We start from the raw sequence: 17,120 nt of genomic DNA, 5'->3' as shown, positions 1-17,120 counted from the left end.
CAGTTGGGGGCTCCATCCCCCATGTGGGGCGTGCAGAAGGCAGCTGATCCATGATTCTCTTCGTTGAGGTTTCTCTCTCTCTCTACCGCTCCTTTCCTCTCTGAAATCAATAAAAATAGGTGTTTCTTTTTAAAAAAAAGAACTACTTGTGGAGGACATACCGGGTGGCAGGCACCTTGTAAGTGCAGGGCTGAGCAGGGAATCAGACGGACAGGTCGCTCCGGCAGCACTTACATCTGGTAGGAGGAGACAGACGATGCACCAGCGGGTTCATAACCAAGAAGAGTGTCCCTCAGTGAGAAATCGGTGGAGTGGGACCAGCTGTGCTGGAGGCACGATAGGTGGGGTCAGGGAAGGCCTGGCTGAGCGGGGACTGGGAGCTGTGATCAGCCAGGTGATGGGAGGGGAGAGGGGCCCAGACTGAGCACAGGTAGAGCTTCATGTGCTTGAGTTTGGGTTTCATTCTCAGTTCAAGTGAGAAGCCAAGTGGGGTAGTTAAGATGCTAAGATCACCCCTACTGGTGTGCTCAGTGGTTAGAGCGCTAGCCTTCGCACTGAAGGGTCTCAGGTTCTATTCCCAGTCAAGGGCACGTACCAGCTCTGGTCGGGGCACATGCATGAGGCAACCCATCGATGTTGTCTCTCTTACGTCGATGTTTCTCTCTGTCTCTGTCTCTCTCTTCCCTCTAATCCCTCCCTCCCACTCTCTAAAAATCTAGAAATTAACAGAAAAAATACCCTCAGGTGAGGAATAACAACAACAACAGAAGATGCTAAAATCCACTTTGTGACAAGATTACTTGCTGCTGGGTGGAGAGAGGATTGAAAGGGGCAAGTATAATAGGGGAATACAGGGTAATACGGGGGAGGGGAGACCAGGAGGGGCTGTGGCCACCTCCAGGGAGGCGTGGTGGGCTCTGGCCAGGTGGAGGGCAGGAGGTGGAAGTGAACAGATTGGGATAGAAGGTGGTTTGATTAAAAAAGAAAAAAGCTCACTGCCATTTTCCAATCAGAAGGTAAGACGTAGTTGTGGCTAAGGTTTAGGTTTGTAACTGAAATGGTTAAAACGCCTATGTTTACATTGGTTGAACAGTGTTAAGTTCCATGTACATATTTTTTAAGTCACATGTGTTCTTGTAGACATAGTGCTTTCTCCCTGCCTCACATTTTACAGGACAGTTTTACTCCTGAGTTGCCTGCATTTTGAGAGGCTCGTGCATCTTTGGCATCAATGTCTGACCCTACGGTGTGATATGAAGGGTATAGAAACCTTTCGCAGAGTATGGCACCCTCACGTCCGTGTTTGAAGATACCGCATTATTTTAATCAATGCATTTGTTGTCACTGTTTGTTCTAAGCCACAACATGGATTTATAAAGCATTAGGACACTTAATCTTTTTAATCCTCACCTGAGGATATGTTGAGAAAGAGAGAGAGAGAAACATCGATGTGAGAGAGAAGCATTGATCGGTTGCCTCCCATCCGGGCCCTGACCAGGAATCAAACCCAGGACCTAGGTATGTGCCCTGCAGCCTTTTGGGGCAGAGGACGATCCTCAACCACCTGAGCCACCAGCCAGGCAGGACACGTGCACTTTTAAAACTCTGTGCTGTAGGCATATGCGTGTGGTCTGTACAGTAGACCTGCCTACTCTGGTACTTTTAAGAGAGAGCTTTAAAGGGCTCTTATAACTGTGCCCATCACTTGAACTTGTGAGTCATCCTTATAATATCTGTTACCTTCTTTACCCATTCCGTGCTGGACTGGGAGCATTTCAGAATAAGATACGTTCACCAAACAATACGTTTTTGCTCAAAATAAAATAATTAAGGGAACATCCCATGATGAACTCAGAAATAAGGCAGTCTCTTCTTCCGCCCTCTTCCTACATCCTTTTTTCACTCAGTCAGTGGTAGCGATTATTCACATCGCCACACGCGACCTCTTTCCGCGTCTGCCTCTTGTCCCATCGCGTTAACGGGCCGTGATGGTGTAGCCAGCCTCCCTCGGGGGGTGAGGTTGTTCTGATCTCTGCTATGACAAACCTTGCTACAGTGAGTCCCCAGCCCTTCCTTTGTCACATGCGTGACAACTCTGGAACAAAGGATAAATGCATTTTAAAAGGTGTTAGATGTTGCCTGTTTGCCCCCAAAGAGGTGATATCGATTTTCACTACCACCTGAGAGATTGCTGAGTGTCTGTATCATGACACTCCTCAAGAGAGTGCTAGGTCAACCTTTCCTACCCTGGCCATTTGGTGCAATTAACCTGTGTGTTACCACAGAGTGGAGGCTGCATTGCTCTCACCGCAGGCAAACGCTTTGAAGTATCTGCAGTGGGAGCAAGTGTTTTTCTTTGGAAGGTACATTTTCGTTTTGGAAAAAGTCAAGTCTTACTCATAACCTAGATTTTAAGGTAACTGTTACTCTAGATTTGGGGGGGCGGGGGTGGATTTTGTTTTACTTGTTTGTTTGGAGAGAGAGGCTTAGTGAAAAACAGGTCTAACTTTTAGATAAACTAATGTTCTTCTGCGGCTTATGGATTTCCTTAGAAGTTAGTCTCGAAAGAAGAGTTTTAAAATGTCTAAAGGAATGGCACTGCGGGTTAGTGTGAGATTACAGCTTGCAAGGGGGATTGATTGAATCACCAAGCCTTGAATGTGTGTGACCCGGTATTTAGGAGGTTTCCTTCACAGGAGAGCACATTAACATCGAATGATTTAAAGCTTTTGGGCTGAATGTTTAAACTTAAGTATTGCCTACTTTAAGTCGTCACCCTTCCCACCAGCAGGTAATCTAGAGGAGGGAATACTGCTATGAACAGGCATTGTCCGGGGAATGTACCCAGAAGTCTACAATCTTTCTGTAAACCAGATCACGTTGTTGATCATTTCCTCTTCTAAATTGAATCTGTGTGTAGAGACATAGAGAAGGCCATCTAAAAGCAAGCCTGTTAGCGAGACAAATTTAGTTCAACATTTGCTTTTAACTTCCACATGTTTAACTTCAGAACAAGTTTGTTATAAACGACAAATTAACCTCCGCATTTATGTTTCCTAAGCGTGTCATCCAATGCGGTCTTATGCTTGAATACCAGCTGGTTTTGAGAAGCAGACTTGAGGTTTGGTGTGGTATAGGTCAGACATCTGGAGCTATGTGCATAGACATCATATTTAAAATCATATTTAATTAAAATGTCCTCTATAGTTTTTTCAAAATGCTGTGGTTGTAAGTCAGCCACCTTGTTCATATTCCCGATGACAAAGCGGATCATTACCCAGTGAGTTGATGTGGGGGGGTTTGCAGCTTGGGGCGCCCCTGTGCCTGGCCAGGAGGTAACTGCGCCTGCTCTGTCCTTTAGAGAGATGGTCAACGCCTGGTTCGCTGAGCGAGTCCACACCATCCCCATCTGCAAGGAAGGTGCCCGCGGCCGCGCGGAGTCCTGCCCGTGCCCCCCGCAGCACAGTCCCCGCACGGAGGGCAGCGCCCCGGGCACCCCCACCCGCAAAATCTCTGCCTCCGAGTTCGACCGTCCGCTCCGGCCCATTGTGGTCAAGGACTCGGAGGGCGCGGTCAGCTTCCTCTCGGACTCGGACAAGAAGCAGCAGATGCCGCTCACGCCCCGCCGGTTCGACCGCGACGACGGGGACCAGTGTGCCAGGCTCCTGGACCTGGTGAAGGACATCTCCAGCCACCTGGACGTCACCGCCCTGTGCCACAAGATATTCCTGCACATCCACAGCCTCATCGCCGCCGACCGCTACTCGCTGTTCCTCGTCTGCGAGGACAGCTCCAACGACAAGTTCCTGGTCAGCCGCCTCTTCGACGTGGCCGAGGGCTCCACCCTGGAGGAGGCGTCCAGCAGCTGCATCCGCCTGGAGTGGAACAAGGGCATCGTGGGGCACGTGGCCGCGCTGGGCGAGCCCCTCAACATCAAGGACGCCTACGAGGTGAGGAGGAGCCTCAGCAGGGCAGGAGCCTCGGGTGGGAACGTGGGTGGGCCCTGGGTGCTGCTGTGGATGGTGGGCACTGGGCGGTGCTGTGAGTGGTGGGCGCTGGGCGCTGCTGTGGGTGGTGGGCACTGGGCGCTGCTCTGGGTGGTGGGCACTGGGCGGTGCTGTGGGTGGTGGGCGCTGAGTGGTGCTGTGGGTGGTGGGCACTGGGCGGTGCTGTGGGTGGTGGGCACTGGGCGGTGCTGTGGGTGGTGGGCACTGGGCGGTGCTGTGGGTGGTGGGCGCTGGGCGGTGCTGTGGGTGGTGGGCACTGGGCGGTGCTGTGGGTGGTGGGCACTGGGCGCTGCTCTGGGTGGTGGGCACTGGGCGGTGCTGTGGGTGGTGGGCACTGGGCGGTGCTGTGGGTGGTGGGCGCTGAGTGGTGCTGTGGGTGGTGGGCACTGGGCGGTGCTGTGGGTGGTGGGCACTGGGCGCTGCTGTGGGTGGTGGGCACTGGGCGCTGCTCTGGGTGGTGGGCACTGGGCGGTGCTGTGGGTGGTGGGCACTGGGCGGTGCTGTGGGTGGTGGGCACTGGGCGGTGCTGTGGGTGGTGGGCGCTGAGTGGTGCTGTGGGTGGTGGGCACTGGGCGGTGCTGTGGGTGGTGGGCACTGGGCGCTGCTGTGGGTGGTGGGCACTGGGCGGTGCTGTGGGTGGTGGGCGCTGAGTGGTGCTGTGGGTGGTGGGCACTGGGCGGTGCTGTGGGTGGTGGGCACTGGGCGCTGCTGTGGGTGGTGGGCACTGGGCGCTGCTCTGGGTGGTGGGCACTGGGCGGTGCTGTGGGTGGTGGGCACTGGGCGGTGCTGTGGGTGGTGGGCACTGGGCGGTGCTGTGGGTGGTGGGCACTGGGCGCTGCTGTGGGTGGTGGGCACTGGGCGGTGCTGTGGGTGGTGGGCACTGGGCGCTGCTCTGGGTGGTGGGCACTGGGCGCTGCTCTGGGTGGTGGGCACTGGGCGGTGCTGTGGGTGGTGGGCCCTGGGCGGTGCTGTGGGTGGTGGGCACTGGGCGCTGCTCTGGGTGGTGGGCACTGGGCGGTGCTGTGGGTGGTGGGCCCTGGGCGGTGCTGTGGATGGTGGGCACTGGGCGCTGCTGTGGGTGGTGGGCACTGGGCGGTGCTGTGGGTGGTGGGCACTGGGCGGTGCTGTGGATGGTGGGCACTGGGCGCTGCTGTGGGTGGTGGGCACTGGGCGGTGCTGTGGGTGGTGGGCGCTGGGCGGTGCTGTGGGTGGTGGGCGCTGGGCGGTGCTGTGGGTGGTGGGCACTGGGCGGTGCTGTGGGTGGTGGGCACTGGGCGGTGCTGTGGGTGGTGGGCACTGGGCGGTGCTGTGGGTGGTGGGCACTGGGCGGTGCTGTGGGTGGTGGGCCCTGGGCGGTGCTGTGGGTGGTGGGCGCTGGACGCTGCTGTGGGTGGTGGGCGCTGGACGCTGCTGTGGGTGGTGGGCACTGGGCGGTGCTGTGGACAGTGGGCACTGGGTGCTCAGTAGATGGTGGGCAGTGGGCGGTGCTGTGGGTGGTGGGCACTGGGCGGTGCTGTGGACAGTGGGCACTGGGTGCTCGGTAGATGGTGGGCAGTGGGCGGTGCTGTGGGTGGTGGGCACTGGGCGGTGCTGTGGACAGTGGGCACTGGGTGCTCAGTAGATGGTGGGCAGTGGGCGGTGCTGTGGGTGGTGGGCACTGGGCGGTGCTGTGGACGGTGGGCACTGGGCGGTGTGGTGGACGGTGGGCACTGGGCGGTGCTGTGGACGGTAGGCACTGGGCGGTGTGGTGGATGGTGGGCATTGGGCGGTGCTGTGGATGGTGTCCTATGACTTGCGGCACTGTGGTTTGTGGGGATATTTGAAACTGAGTTGTAGTGATTTGCACATTTATTTAAAACTGCAGTTTGTGGTAAGAGCTTTGACTGGGGGTTGAGTCAAGGATGAGGCGCTGAGTGGACCTTGTCCTGCTCTTCTCCCTAATGAGGGTTTGATCACAGCCCGTCGCATAGCTGACCTCATCTCTTCCACGACCTCTGTGCGTAGCCCCATCTATACTCCCTCCACATGAACTCCGGGGGTTCTACTGAGATTCTGAAATGAAAGGTGCAGAAACTGTCCAAAAACACAAAAACCCTCTAGACCAGTGGTTCTCAACCTTCCTAATGCCACGACCCTTTAATACAGTTCCTCATGTTGTGGTGACCCCCAACCATAAAATTATTTTCATTGCTACTTCATAACTGTAATTTTGCTACTGTTAATGAATCGTAATGTAAATATCAGTGTTTTCCGATGGTCTTAGGCGACCCTGCTAGCGGTTCTCAACCTGTTTAGATACTTTGCAATCCAGTGTCAGTTAAGAACTATTTCTCAGAGACGCTCAGCCAAGGTTTTCACTGTATCTCAATATAACTTTCAGCATATTTGCAAGAAGAAGGCAAAGATACAGTAGTGTCTACTTATAATGTTAAATATTTATACTGATTACCCACCATTTCATAACTTTTCCTTTGAAATTGTCTTTAATGCCAAGTTTGGTTCTCTTGGGGGGAAATGGCCTCATTTCTGACCCCAATTGAGTGAATCCGGTGCAATCATTTACTTCACTTACAGCCTCGGCTTTGCACGACTTTAGGCTCATTACAAAACTTAGCAGTGACCTCCGCAGACGCGGCTTCTCCAGCGTGGCTCTCCCGTGTCCTCTGAGGGAATTGCAGAAGCGGCGTGAGAGAGCAGTGGTGCTATTATTAGGCTGAGCCTATAACTTCCCAGGCTGCGCTCAGCCCTCATTCCAGTGTTTACATTCTGGAATGTGCGTTTCCATTCTAATCTCACCCCATATAGCGGCATCTGTCCATTTCCGCTAGCATGCTTTCCCACCAACACCGCCTACGTGTTTGCTTTAAAGGCTAGCAAGCTAAAAGTCATCGCATTTGATAAGGCTGGTGCCGAGTGTGAATGAAGTCCTTCGTTCATTTCGCACACGCTTTGGATCCTGGGCTGCTGTGGGGACCACACGGATGAACGAACCGAGGCGCAGCCCCTCCCGGAGCGGACAGCCTGCCTTTCACCTCCCGCATAAAGCTTAACGCAAAGAGCCTGTACCTGTCTTGCTCCGCCCGCATTTAGACCTGTCGCACCTCCCAGAGTCCCTTGTGATTACTGGACGTGCGTGGTGTGCTTTGTGAAAAGGGAAAATCATTCAAAAGGTTAAGGAGTTGTTTGCAGTGTGATTGAGGCCAGATGGCTATTTTAATCCTCCCCTGAGGATATCTTCCCATTGATTTTTAGAGAGAATGGAAGAGAGAGGGAAGACAGAGAGAAACATCGATGTGAGTGAGAGAAACAGTGGTGGGCTGGGGAGGAGCCTGCAACCAAGGCATGTGCCCTGGACTGGAATCGACTCTGGGACCCTTCAGTCTGCAGGCCGGACACTATCCACTGAGCCAAACCGGCTAGGGCCAGATGGCTTTTTTACATATTAAAGAAAAGGAAGAAAAGATAAGATTTAAATTTGTATGAACACCTGAGACAGTAGAGCAGGATGCTAGGGAACTTGTGAGCCATCATCACCAGGGAAGCGAAGGCGATGTTGGAAAGGTCGTGGGGGGGGCGGTGGTTTTACAGGGCAAGTTTCAGAGCCGCGATGCTGGGCCTGGCGTGGCTCCGAACGGTGCGGCGGTGAGGAGGGGGGCGGGCAAGCTGCATGCAGGGCCGCCACATGTCCCTGAGGTAACTAAGGCTGTCCAAATCCGTTAATATTTTGAATTTCCTTTATTTCTGAGCATAGTGTTTGAGTCTGTATTTTTTTTTTTTTTGGTTCTCATAAACATCAGCATCTCAAAAATACTTAGATTTATCTTTGTCAAAAATGATACGAACTTACGTGATTTGATGCCTCTTACAATAGAATTGGCACGCAGAGCAGCAAGGAAAGCGGAAGGCTGGATTTCTCTAACCTTACAAACCGGGAAAACCGAGTCAGTGTCTGACCAGGTCAGTCATTAAAGTCCTTTCTTTTTCCTTCCAGGACCCTCGCTTCAACGCAGAAGTTGACCAAATCACAGGCTACCGGACCCAGAGCATCCTTTGTATGCCCATTAAGAACCACCGGGAGGAGGTAGGCAGCTCCCATTTGGTAAAAGGTCATTGGAAAGCTTTTTTTTTTTTTGAAGAAAACAATTTGCTTTGCACGCGTATGCTTTGCACATGTATGACATACTACTGCAGTGACAAGTGGACAACAAAGCACGTACACGTTCCACTTGACATTTTAAATTTAGAGTTCAGTGATAGGATTGAATCCTGATGGGGACTTTACTGGGACTTAGGAATAAATTTCAGGCATGTCATGTCCTTCCCCTCACGGCTTCATTCTGTCCACGACATATCATTGTGGTCGTGGTTGTCATCAGCTTATTTCACGTTATAGTTTAAGTGGCTGAATAATGCTCCTTTCCTACATGGTTATCTAGCTGCACTGATCCTCAGAAATGTGGAGGTTCATCTGCAATAATTTCCTAATTGTCGTAAGTCTCCAAATATTTTCCCAATGTATGTTTATTGAAAAAAATCCACATGTAAGTGAACCTGCGTGGCTTGAACCCCATGTTGTCCAAGAAGGGGAATTGCACCCTGGCCAGTTTGCTCAGTGGTTAGAGTATCATCCCTCAGACCAAGAGTCTCGGGTTCTATTCCTGGTCAAGGGCAAGTGCCTCGCTTGCAGGCTCGGTCCCGCGCATGTGGGAGGGGACCAATCGATGTGCCTCTCTCACATCGATGTTTCTCTCTCTCTCTCCCTCCCCCACCCCCGCTGTCCTCCCTCCCCTTTACTCTCTCTAAAAACATCAATGGGAAAAATATCCTTGGGTGAGGATTACAAAACAAAAGGCCCTACGGCAGGTGCATGTTGAATCTGTAAGGAACATGCACGTCTCTGGGAGAGGGGCTGAAGCAGTGCCTGCGCAGCGGTGAGGCTGGGAGTCGGCTCCCGTCCCTGGCAGCACGGGGCACTGTTGGCCTGTAAGTCTAGCCATTCCCGGGGGTGACTGAAAGTTGCTCACGTGGATCGATAACCCCCCTCTCAGCCCAGGGCGGCTGCTCCCTCCCAGATCTGGTTGAAGTGGGTCAGCCAGGCCCCCAAACTTGGCTGCCACAGCTCCCCTGAGCCTCCTGCTGGGTCCCGAGCCTCCTGGAGTCTGCGCCCCCCACCCCCACCCCGCCACCTCCGCTCCCACGTCCTCTCCGCGCCCTGTTTGACCTGTGGTGACCCCGTGTGAAGCTGCCTCGTCACTGGTGGCCACAGCCCACTGGCCCGAGCATTTCCTGAGATAAGGAGCCGTCAGTCACCGCCGGGAGACTCGATGACTTTGCTGAAGGGAGCGTTTCCACACGCAGCTTTTAAACATCTCGCGGCCCCCACTCTCCTCCTGTGGCCCCCACTCTCCTCCGCGGCCACTGCCCAGCGGGAGATGATGTCCTGATGTCCCGGGAGAAGGTCTCTCCCTAGGGAAGGGTGATGAGGAACAGCGGGAAGAAAGCCCCACTCTCACAGGGCTGCTGCACACAGAGGAACTGGCCCCTCGGGAGCAAGGCCGCTGAGCAGAGGCTCCGAGCCTCACCCTGTGGCCGCAGGCAAGCCCCGCCCAGCTGGCTGTGTGCGCACAGCAGTACTCGCTCGCGGGGCTTTGAGATCAAAGTGGGGAGTCACCGAGAGGGTTGGGGGTGATGCCAAGATGTTTTGCTCTTAGGTTGAACCCAGCCTTTACCCTGCCGTGCCCCTCTGCATGCTGGGCCCTCCACAGGACCTGCTCTGAAGGTCATGGAGATTAAATTTCACGCGAGCAAAGGGCTTCACAGCTCCTGACTCACTGAAGTGACCGATAAACAGTAGCTGCTAATTTTTGAAAGAGACAGAACTCACAGAGCTTTCAAGACAGACACGGACCGACCACGCTGTTCGAGGAGGTCATCGGCCACAGACCCAGCAGCCGGCTGGGGTCGCAGGGAAACCAGTGCCATCCCTGACAAAACTGGCCTACCGTCGAGCAAACCCGAAGCTGTAAAGAAACGTGCCCCGGCTGGCGTGCCTCCTTGATGAGGCACAATGAGTGTGGTGTTGTGTCTGAGTGAGTCCCGCTGTGCCGAGTGAGCCGGCACAGGCTCTAGCTAATGCCGTGGCGCCTTTAGTGACCCCGATGCTCAAGGCACAGGCACAGGCACGCCCCTGAGGGGCTGAGTGACGGAGCAGGTAGGTGTCGGCCACGAGAGGCCGAGCTCCGTCCCACACAGGACAGAAGATTCAGGGAAACGCCTGAGTCCCGGGAAAAGATGCAGTCTCCTCCTTAGTCTCGTCTTCCTGGGAAGTATTTCAACTAATGAGGACTTTCAGGCGCTCTTCCTATTGTGTCCTCATCTTCAGGGTAGTAGGAGATTTTAGACGTCAGATCTCAGAGAGTCCTAAACTTCTGTGACAAATGTTTTTTGTTTTTGTTTTTTTAATCATAGAGCATCGCCCAACCGGCATGGTTCAGTGGTTGAACATTGACCTATGAACCAGGAGGTCATGGTTCGATCCCGGTCAGGGCACATGCTTAGGTTGGGACTCGATCCCCAGTGTGGGGTGTGCAGGAGGCAGCCGATCAATGATTCTCTCTCATCATTGATGTTTCTCTCTCTCTCCCTCTCCCTTCCTCTCTGACATCAATAAATATATCTAATAATAGAGAAATATGAAAATTAGCCGGAACGCCATAATGTCACAACTGAACAGCAGACACCTGAGGCTGCCTGGCGCCTATCTAGGTGTGAGGGACCTCAGGCCACACCCCCTGCCCCATGGGGCTTGACAGGGATCTCAGGCCATGCCCCCTGCCCCAGCGCTGGGCCAGGGGACCTGAAGCTGCACCCCCTGCCCAGCGGGGCTTGGCAGGGGTCCTGAGACTGTGCCCCCCACCTAACAATGCTTGACGGGAGATCTGAAGCTGCGCCCCCTGCCCGGCACTGGGCTGGGGGACCTGAGGCTGCGCCCCCTGCCCTGAGGGGCTTGATGGGGTTGGGCCTGCCGGGTCTGGGTCTCACCCAGTGGGGGTGGGGCTGGCCAGGTCTGGGTCTCACCCAATGGGGTTGGGGCCAGCCAAGTCTGGGTCTCACCCAATGGGGGTGAGGCCGGCTGGGTCAGGGTCTCCTGCGTTTTGGAAGTGTGTGCAGGTGGTGGGCGAGGACTTGACTCTAGGTCCCGCAGTGCGCCCCAGACTCTGACAGGAGGGATATTTTTATATACATTTTACTAATTTTCTTTCATCTCTGACACTTCTATTATAGAGAAAGGGCAAATAGCAATATTAAAATATTTCCTCCAATTAATTCCCTTTTAATGTGCACGAATTTCGTACACCGGGCCACTAGTATATATATAAAACTGGGGAAGCTGAGGTTCGAACCTGGCAGTCTGACCCCAGGGTCATGAGTGGAAAGGAGGGTTTCTTAACATTCTGCATCTGATGTGGCTCCGCGCAGAGGCGGTCTGGAAGGTGGGGATGGGGGTGAGGGGGAGGCCCGCTGTGTGCTGCTGGCCCTCAGAGTTCACAGTGCAGGCGACCATGGGGACAGGCTCTTTTTAGATGGAAAGAGGAAGGAGGAGTAAGCCCCACATCCTCTGTGACGTCCCTGGGGGACCCGGCCAGTAGCCGGAGGCCGTGGTTCCCAGGGATAGAAATGTCCGTGTCCTGTGAATCCGGGTGGCGCGCTCAGAGGGGCCCACACCGAGCCCACGGGAACAGAGAAAACAGCCCACAGAGTGTGTGGGTTTCGGAATCGCTCCTCGGTTTCTTCCCCACGTCGGGCGGGATTCAGGGGCCTGGGCACCGGGCCCGTGTTTATGTGTGCCACTTGCATCAGTTGGTTCTATAACCAGACAAATCGTTATGTTCAGGCAAGAGGGGCGGGGACGGCAAGGCTTTTTCTGCCGCTGGGGCCACCTAGTTCTGCGGTGCCGCCTCCCCTGCGACGTCCTGGTGATGTGGAGAGACGTGCATCCCTTTTCACAGATTTTTCTATTTCAAAGTCACCCTTGAATTTGCTTTGCAAATGGTGAATTTGAAGTGGACAGCCTGTATTTTTAGGGCTGCACGGAGGAAGTGGCAGGCAGGACACTGTGAATAATGCCAGCGCTGAAAGTCTCCTGTGGATCTGAGCTGGAGAGGCAGCCGGGATGCCTTTGAGCGGAAACACCTGTTTTCCTTGGCTGGATGTCAGCTCCAGGTCCTGAGTGGAAATCTAACCTGGAGTCAGAGCCCTTCCCTCCTTCTCTGCTTTATTTTAGCATCCTGGTGTTATTTCACCGTATGTGATGATATACTTATAACTCTTTGATGCAAATACAACAGGGTTTATGATAAGTGTTTGAACAGTTTGATAAAGGAGCATTTTTAGCTAAATATCTAATTATTTGTATACACACACACACACACACACACACACACACACACATCTTTCTTTATATCTTTCTATAAATACTAGAGGCCCAGTGCACAAAATTTGTGCATGGGGGGGTGTGTCCCTCAGCCCAGCCTGGCTCCCGACTGCTCGCCTGCCTGCCTTCCTGATTGCCCCTAACCGCTTCTGCCTGCCAGCCTGATCACCCCCTAACCACTCCCCTGCCATCCTGATTGATGCCTAACTGCTCCCCTGCCAGCCTGGTCACCCCTAACTGCCCTCCCCTGCAGGCCTGGTCACCCCTAACTGCCCTTCCCTTCAGGCCTGGTCACCCCTAACTGCCCTCCCCTGCAGGCCTGGTCCCCCCCAACTGCTCTCCCCTGCACGCCTGGGTCCCCCCCAACTGCCCTTCCCTGCAGGCCCAGTTGCCCCCAACTTCCCTCCTCTGCTGTCCTGGTCACCCCTAACTGCCCTCCCCTGCAGGCTTGATCGCCCTCAACTGCCCTCCCTTGCAGGCCTGGTCCCTCCCAACTGCCCTCCCCTGCTGGCCATCTTGTGGTGGCCATATTGTGTCCACATGGGGGCAGGATCTTTGACCACATGGGGGCAGCCATCTTGTATTTTGGAGTGATGGTCAATTTGCATATTACTCTTTTATTAGATAGGATAGAGGCCTGGTGCATGGGTGGGGGCCGGCTGGTTTGCCCTGAAGGGTGTCCCGGATCAGGGTGGGGATTCCCTTGGGGCGTGGGGCATCCTAGGCAAGGGGCCTGTGGTGGTTTGCAGGCTGGCCATGCCCCCCAGCAACCCAAGCGGAGGCCCTGGTATCTTGGATTTATTTATCTTCTATAATTGAAACTTCGTAGCCTTAAGCGGAGGCCAAGGCAGGCCAGGGTGGGCGGAAAGCTTGGCTTCCTCCATTGCTGGGGAAACCCAAGCCTCCTGCTCTCTCCGTGGCCACAGCCATCTTAGTTGGGTTAATTTGCATACTCGCTCCTAATTGGCTGGTGGGCATGGCTTGTGGGCGAAGTGGAGGTACGGTCAATTTGCATATTACTCTTTTATTAGATAGGAGATGTATGTGTGTGTGTGTGTGTGTGTGTGTGTGTGTGTATCTTCCTTGGGAAAAAAACTAAAAATTTTCAAAAAATATCAGCTAATATTTATGAGATTTTTTAGAAGATAAATACTTTAATGAACCAAAGGGACTGAATACCTGATGAAAGTCACAAAATAAAGCATTAATGGAACCAGAGGTGTATCCACCTGCGACGCAAGAAAATAAAGGTTTGCTGTGCACCAAAGTGCATGCCAGCCAACGTGACTGACGGCTCACTTTAACTCTTCCCGTTCCCCCCCGAGTTGTCTTGTTTGGACACACAATGAGGGGCGCACCGTGATGTGTGGCTTCCTGGTCTGGGCAGTGAGGGTGTGTAAACACAAGCAAGGAAGATAGATCCTTTAAAACGGTCCTCTTGTGGATGTAGAACTTGTGCACCAAAGATTAAAGCTCAGTACCAGGTAGCGGGACCCTGGTTAAATGAGTTCGACTCTCAACACGCAAGGTCAGAGGGCAGGCTGTGGACGGGAGCTAGAGAAACGACAGGGCCCAGCGGTGGACCGCAGCCAGGGAGGACCCAGACAGCACGCTGGCCTGCGGTCCCGCTCACAGAGCCGCTGGGCTCCCTCCGTTTGACAGGTCAGCTTGGAACAGATCCACGCGACGGCTTTATGCGTCTTCCTTCCTGACAAGTCAGAGGAGATGCCAGTAGGGCTACAAACACCAGCCGTTCCGCAGAAGGCTGGCAGCTGGCCCCGCTCCGTTGGTCCTAAAGAACTGGCTAGTGTAGGGCTTTTAAAGCTTATAAACCGTTCCTTGCATGCATTCCCCTGCGATGTCCTTTCTTGTAGCTCAGTACTCGCCGAGTACTTGAAGTCACGATGCCCGATCTTGGCTTTCTCCTTATCCACGTTCCCCTTTTCATCATAAACAAGTATTTTACAAAGAAGCCGGCAGCCACTTTCCTCAGGCAAAGCACGGCTTGGGAGCCGCAGGTGACAATGCCGCGCTGACAGGTTACCCCCAAGCCCCCCTCCTGACCGGGAGGAGGGGGAAGGGCTGAGAGCTGGACTGCAGGTGGCTTTAGGCTCGGCTCCACCCAGCCAGGCGGCTCTGTAATTCTCAGAGGCGGCTGGCTTCACACGCTGATGGTGGCCTCCATCGCTACTTTCCGGGCAGCCTGGCAGCACGTGTGGGGATGCACACGTGTTTAGTGGAATGGGTCGTGTCTATGTTTACCTTTGAGAAGTTGTCCAGAGGCCTGAGCATGAGCTCCGTGGTCTGGGACCCGTTGCCGAGGAGCATGAACTATTGCCGTGGGTAACGTGGACCCGGAGTCGCACAACTAGACCCTGGGTGGGTTTTCAGTATTAAACAATTCTCGTTTCTTTCTTAGAGAGTTCAGGTGGTTCTCGGGGAAATTGCTGCCCTCAACAGATACATGTGCAAACGTCTGTATTCATCTATGAAGGGTTAAGATTACACGGGTAAAGTGCTTTAAATACTCTGTATTTCTTCCTATTAAATCCTCATCTAAACATCCCCACTTGTTTGTCTTCTAAAATGGAGCGGAAATTAATATTCCAGGATCAAATCACATTAAAGAGAAAGCAGTGAGGATCTAATAGAAATTGTGAACCTTGCTTTTTGTTTGTTGTTTATTGCATCACTTCCTATAAGTGAGCTGAAGTAACAGCGGGCTGGGCTTAGAACCCAGGTCTGTGTGATTATTACCCATCATCTGATGAGCATGAGGACTATGTGAGTGATCTCTTGCAACAAAACAAATTGCCCTGCGATTGTGGATGAATTCCCGAGGGCAAGGCAGGCCAAGCGGCCGGCCCAGGCTCCCCACCTCAGGAGGGGCCAGGGGCTTGACTCCAGGTGAGCCCCTCCCCGAGGGCGCCTCCAGGGCTGTGGCTCCTCTCCACGCGGCCTCTCTATCGGGGTCCACACCACCTGGTGGACAGCAGGCGGGGAGGGAGCAGTCGCTGTGGAGACCAGGTCTCCCATGCGGAGCATCTTCCCTCTCCCTCTGATCCTCAGCAGCCAGCCATCACGTGCAGGTCACAGTCACGGGAGGGACACTAGGCCCCGCCTTGAAGAGGAGGGTGGGAGGACTTGGGAGACAGCCTGAAACCACCAGAAGGAAGGACTAAATATATTTTGTGGGCTCACGTCTTTCCTTAAAACTGGTTGGATGACATAGGAGATCTCTGCTTGTCGATTAAACTAACACTTAAAATTTCTCTCAGTCTCTCATAGACGAAATAGCATATGAACCACCCGAGGCAACATGGGCTGGGTTTGCAGAAAGGTGATGGGTTGGTGTGTGCTGAGCCAACTGGCCTGTGTCACGGGGACAGAGGAGGGGGAGGGTCAGAGTGAGGGAGAGGACAGAGGAGGGGGAGAGTTAGAGTGAGGGAGAGGACAGAGGAGGGGGAGGGGCAGGGGATGAGGGAGAAGACAAAGGAGGGGGAGGGCCAGGGGATGAGGGAGAGGACAGGGCGAGAGGGGGCTCAGGGGCAGGAGCCGTGCTCCGGGAGCCGTGGCATGTGGCTGAGGCACTAGGGGCTCCAGGTGTCACCGAGGCTGCCCTGCAGGAGGTGGCTGTTGGCCTGGATTGAAGTCTTTGCTTCTCCGCGCCCACAGGAAATGCTCCCTCCTATCCTCCTCATCCGCCCCCTCTGGGGTCCTGCTCCTCCCTCTGGGGTCCTGCTCCTCCCTCTGGGGTCCTGCTCCTCCCGTGGATAGGTGGATCGCTGCAGAGGGCAGAGCCTGGCGGCCACCAGGGTTCAGACTGCAGGAGGCAGGGCCGGCAGGAGCCCGTGCAGGGGCCCGAGGTCAGGGAGGCCTCTCCTGCCAGGCACGGGGAGGGCTGAAGCCGGGAGACATCTGCTGTTGTTTAAACTTAAGAATCAGCAGCTTCCTTTGCTTCGTTCTAACCCAGAGCCCCGCCGTTTGGCACTTGATGGATGTGGAAAGCAGCACCTCCCATGTGCTCACCCCGGGAGGAAGCGCTGTGTGTGGACGCGGGCGCGGGAGGGCCTTGGCGTGATGTGTGACTGCTCCCAGAGGCGGCGTGGCCGGGCCGGGAGGGGGTTTGCTGCTGCCTGTGAGACACTGAGGACTGACCTGAGGCAGGAATCGTAGAAGGAAGAGTCCAGGATACATCCCAGTTGTTTAGATGGGACGTAAGCGGAGAGAGTGTGATAGGCCCTAAAATAAAACATGCAATGAGGGAGTTGGTTTATGGGGAGCAAACACTTAGCTCCTTTTATGGACGCGTTGTTCACGTCTCATACTCTCTCCTCTCTCCTCGGATCTCCGTGCGGCCCCCCACCCTGCTTTCAGCTGACGCCTCGCCTATTGGTTCCGGGGGAACAAAGCCCTTAGAAGGGTTCCAGGAGAGACCCCGCTCCCCGCTCATCCGAATTCCTCCGTGCCCGGTGGGTTCCTGGGCACACCCCAGGCTGCCACTCTCCCTCTAAGACAGCCACTGGCTGCCCCTCCCTCTGGGGGCCACCGTGTCTGCTGACCACAGGGCCCTGCCCTGGGCAGGGGCATTGCCATCCCTGCCACCCAGCCCTCCTTGGGCGAGGACCCACAATGCTGTGGGCGAGGCTGCAATCCTCCTCAGGCTCATCGTGCCCGCC

At 54.7% G+C, this 17,120-nt stretch overlaps 1 protein-coding gene across 4 annotated transcripts in view; it reads left to right on the top strand.

The window, feature by feature from the left end:
• PDE5A (phosphodiesterase 5A) overlaps positions 1-17,120 on the top strand; it is a 109,499-nt gene that overhangs the window by 16,889 nt on the left and 75,490 nt on the right. For all 4 annotated transcript variants that reach the window (XM_079770547.1, XM_079770546.1, XM_079770549.1 and 1 more), the window contains exons 2-3: positions 3,362-3,950; positions 7,999-8,088. In XM_079770547.1, coding sequence (XP_079626673.1) covers positions 3,362-3,950; positions 7,999-8,088 — 679 coding nt within the window. The remainder of the gene's footprint in view (positions 1-3,361; positions 3,951-7,998; positions 8,089-17,120) is intronic.

The sequence above is a fragment of the Cnephaeus nilssonii genome, assembly GCF_951640355.1.
Source record: "Cnephaeus nilssonii genome assembly, chromosome: 5".
Lineage (NCBI taxonomy): Eukaryota > Metazoa > Chordata > Mammalia > Chiroptera > Vespertilionidae > Cnephaeus > Cnephaeus nilssonii.
The sequence above is the reverse complement of the archived record's forward strand: the minus strand, read 5'-3'. Positions and strand labels throughout refer to the sequence as shown.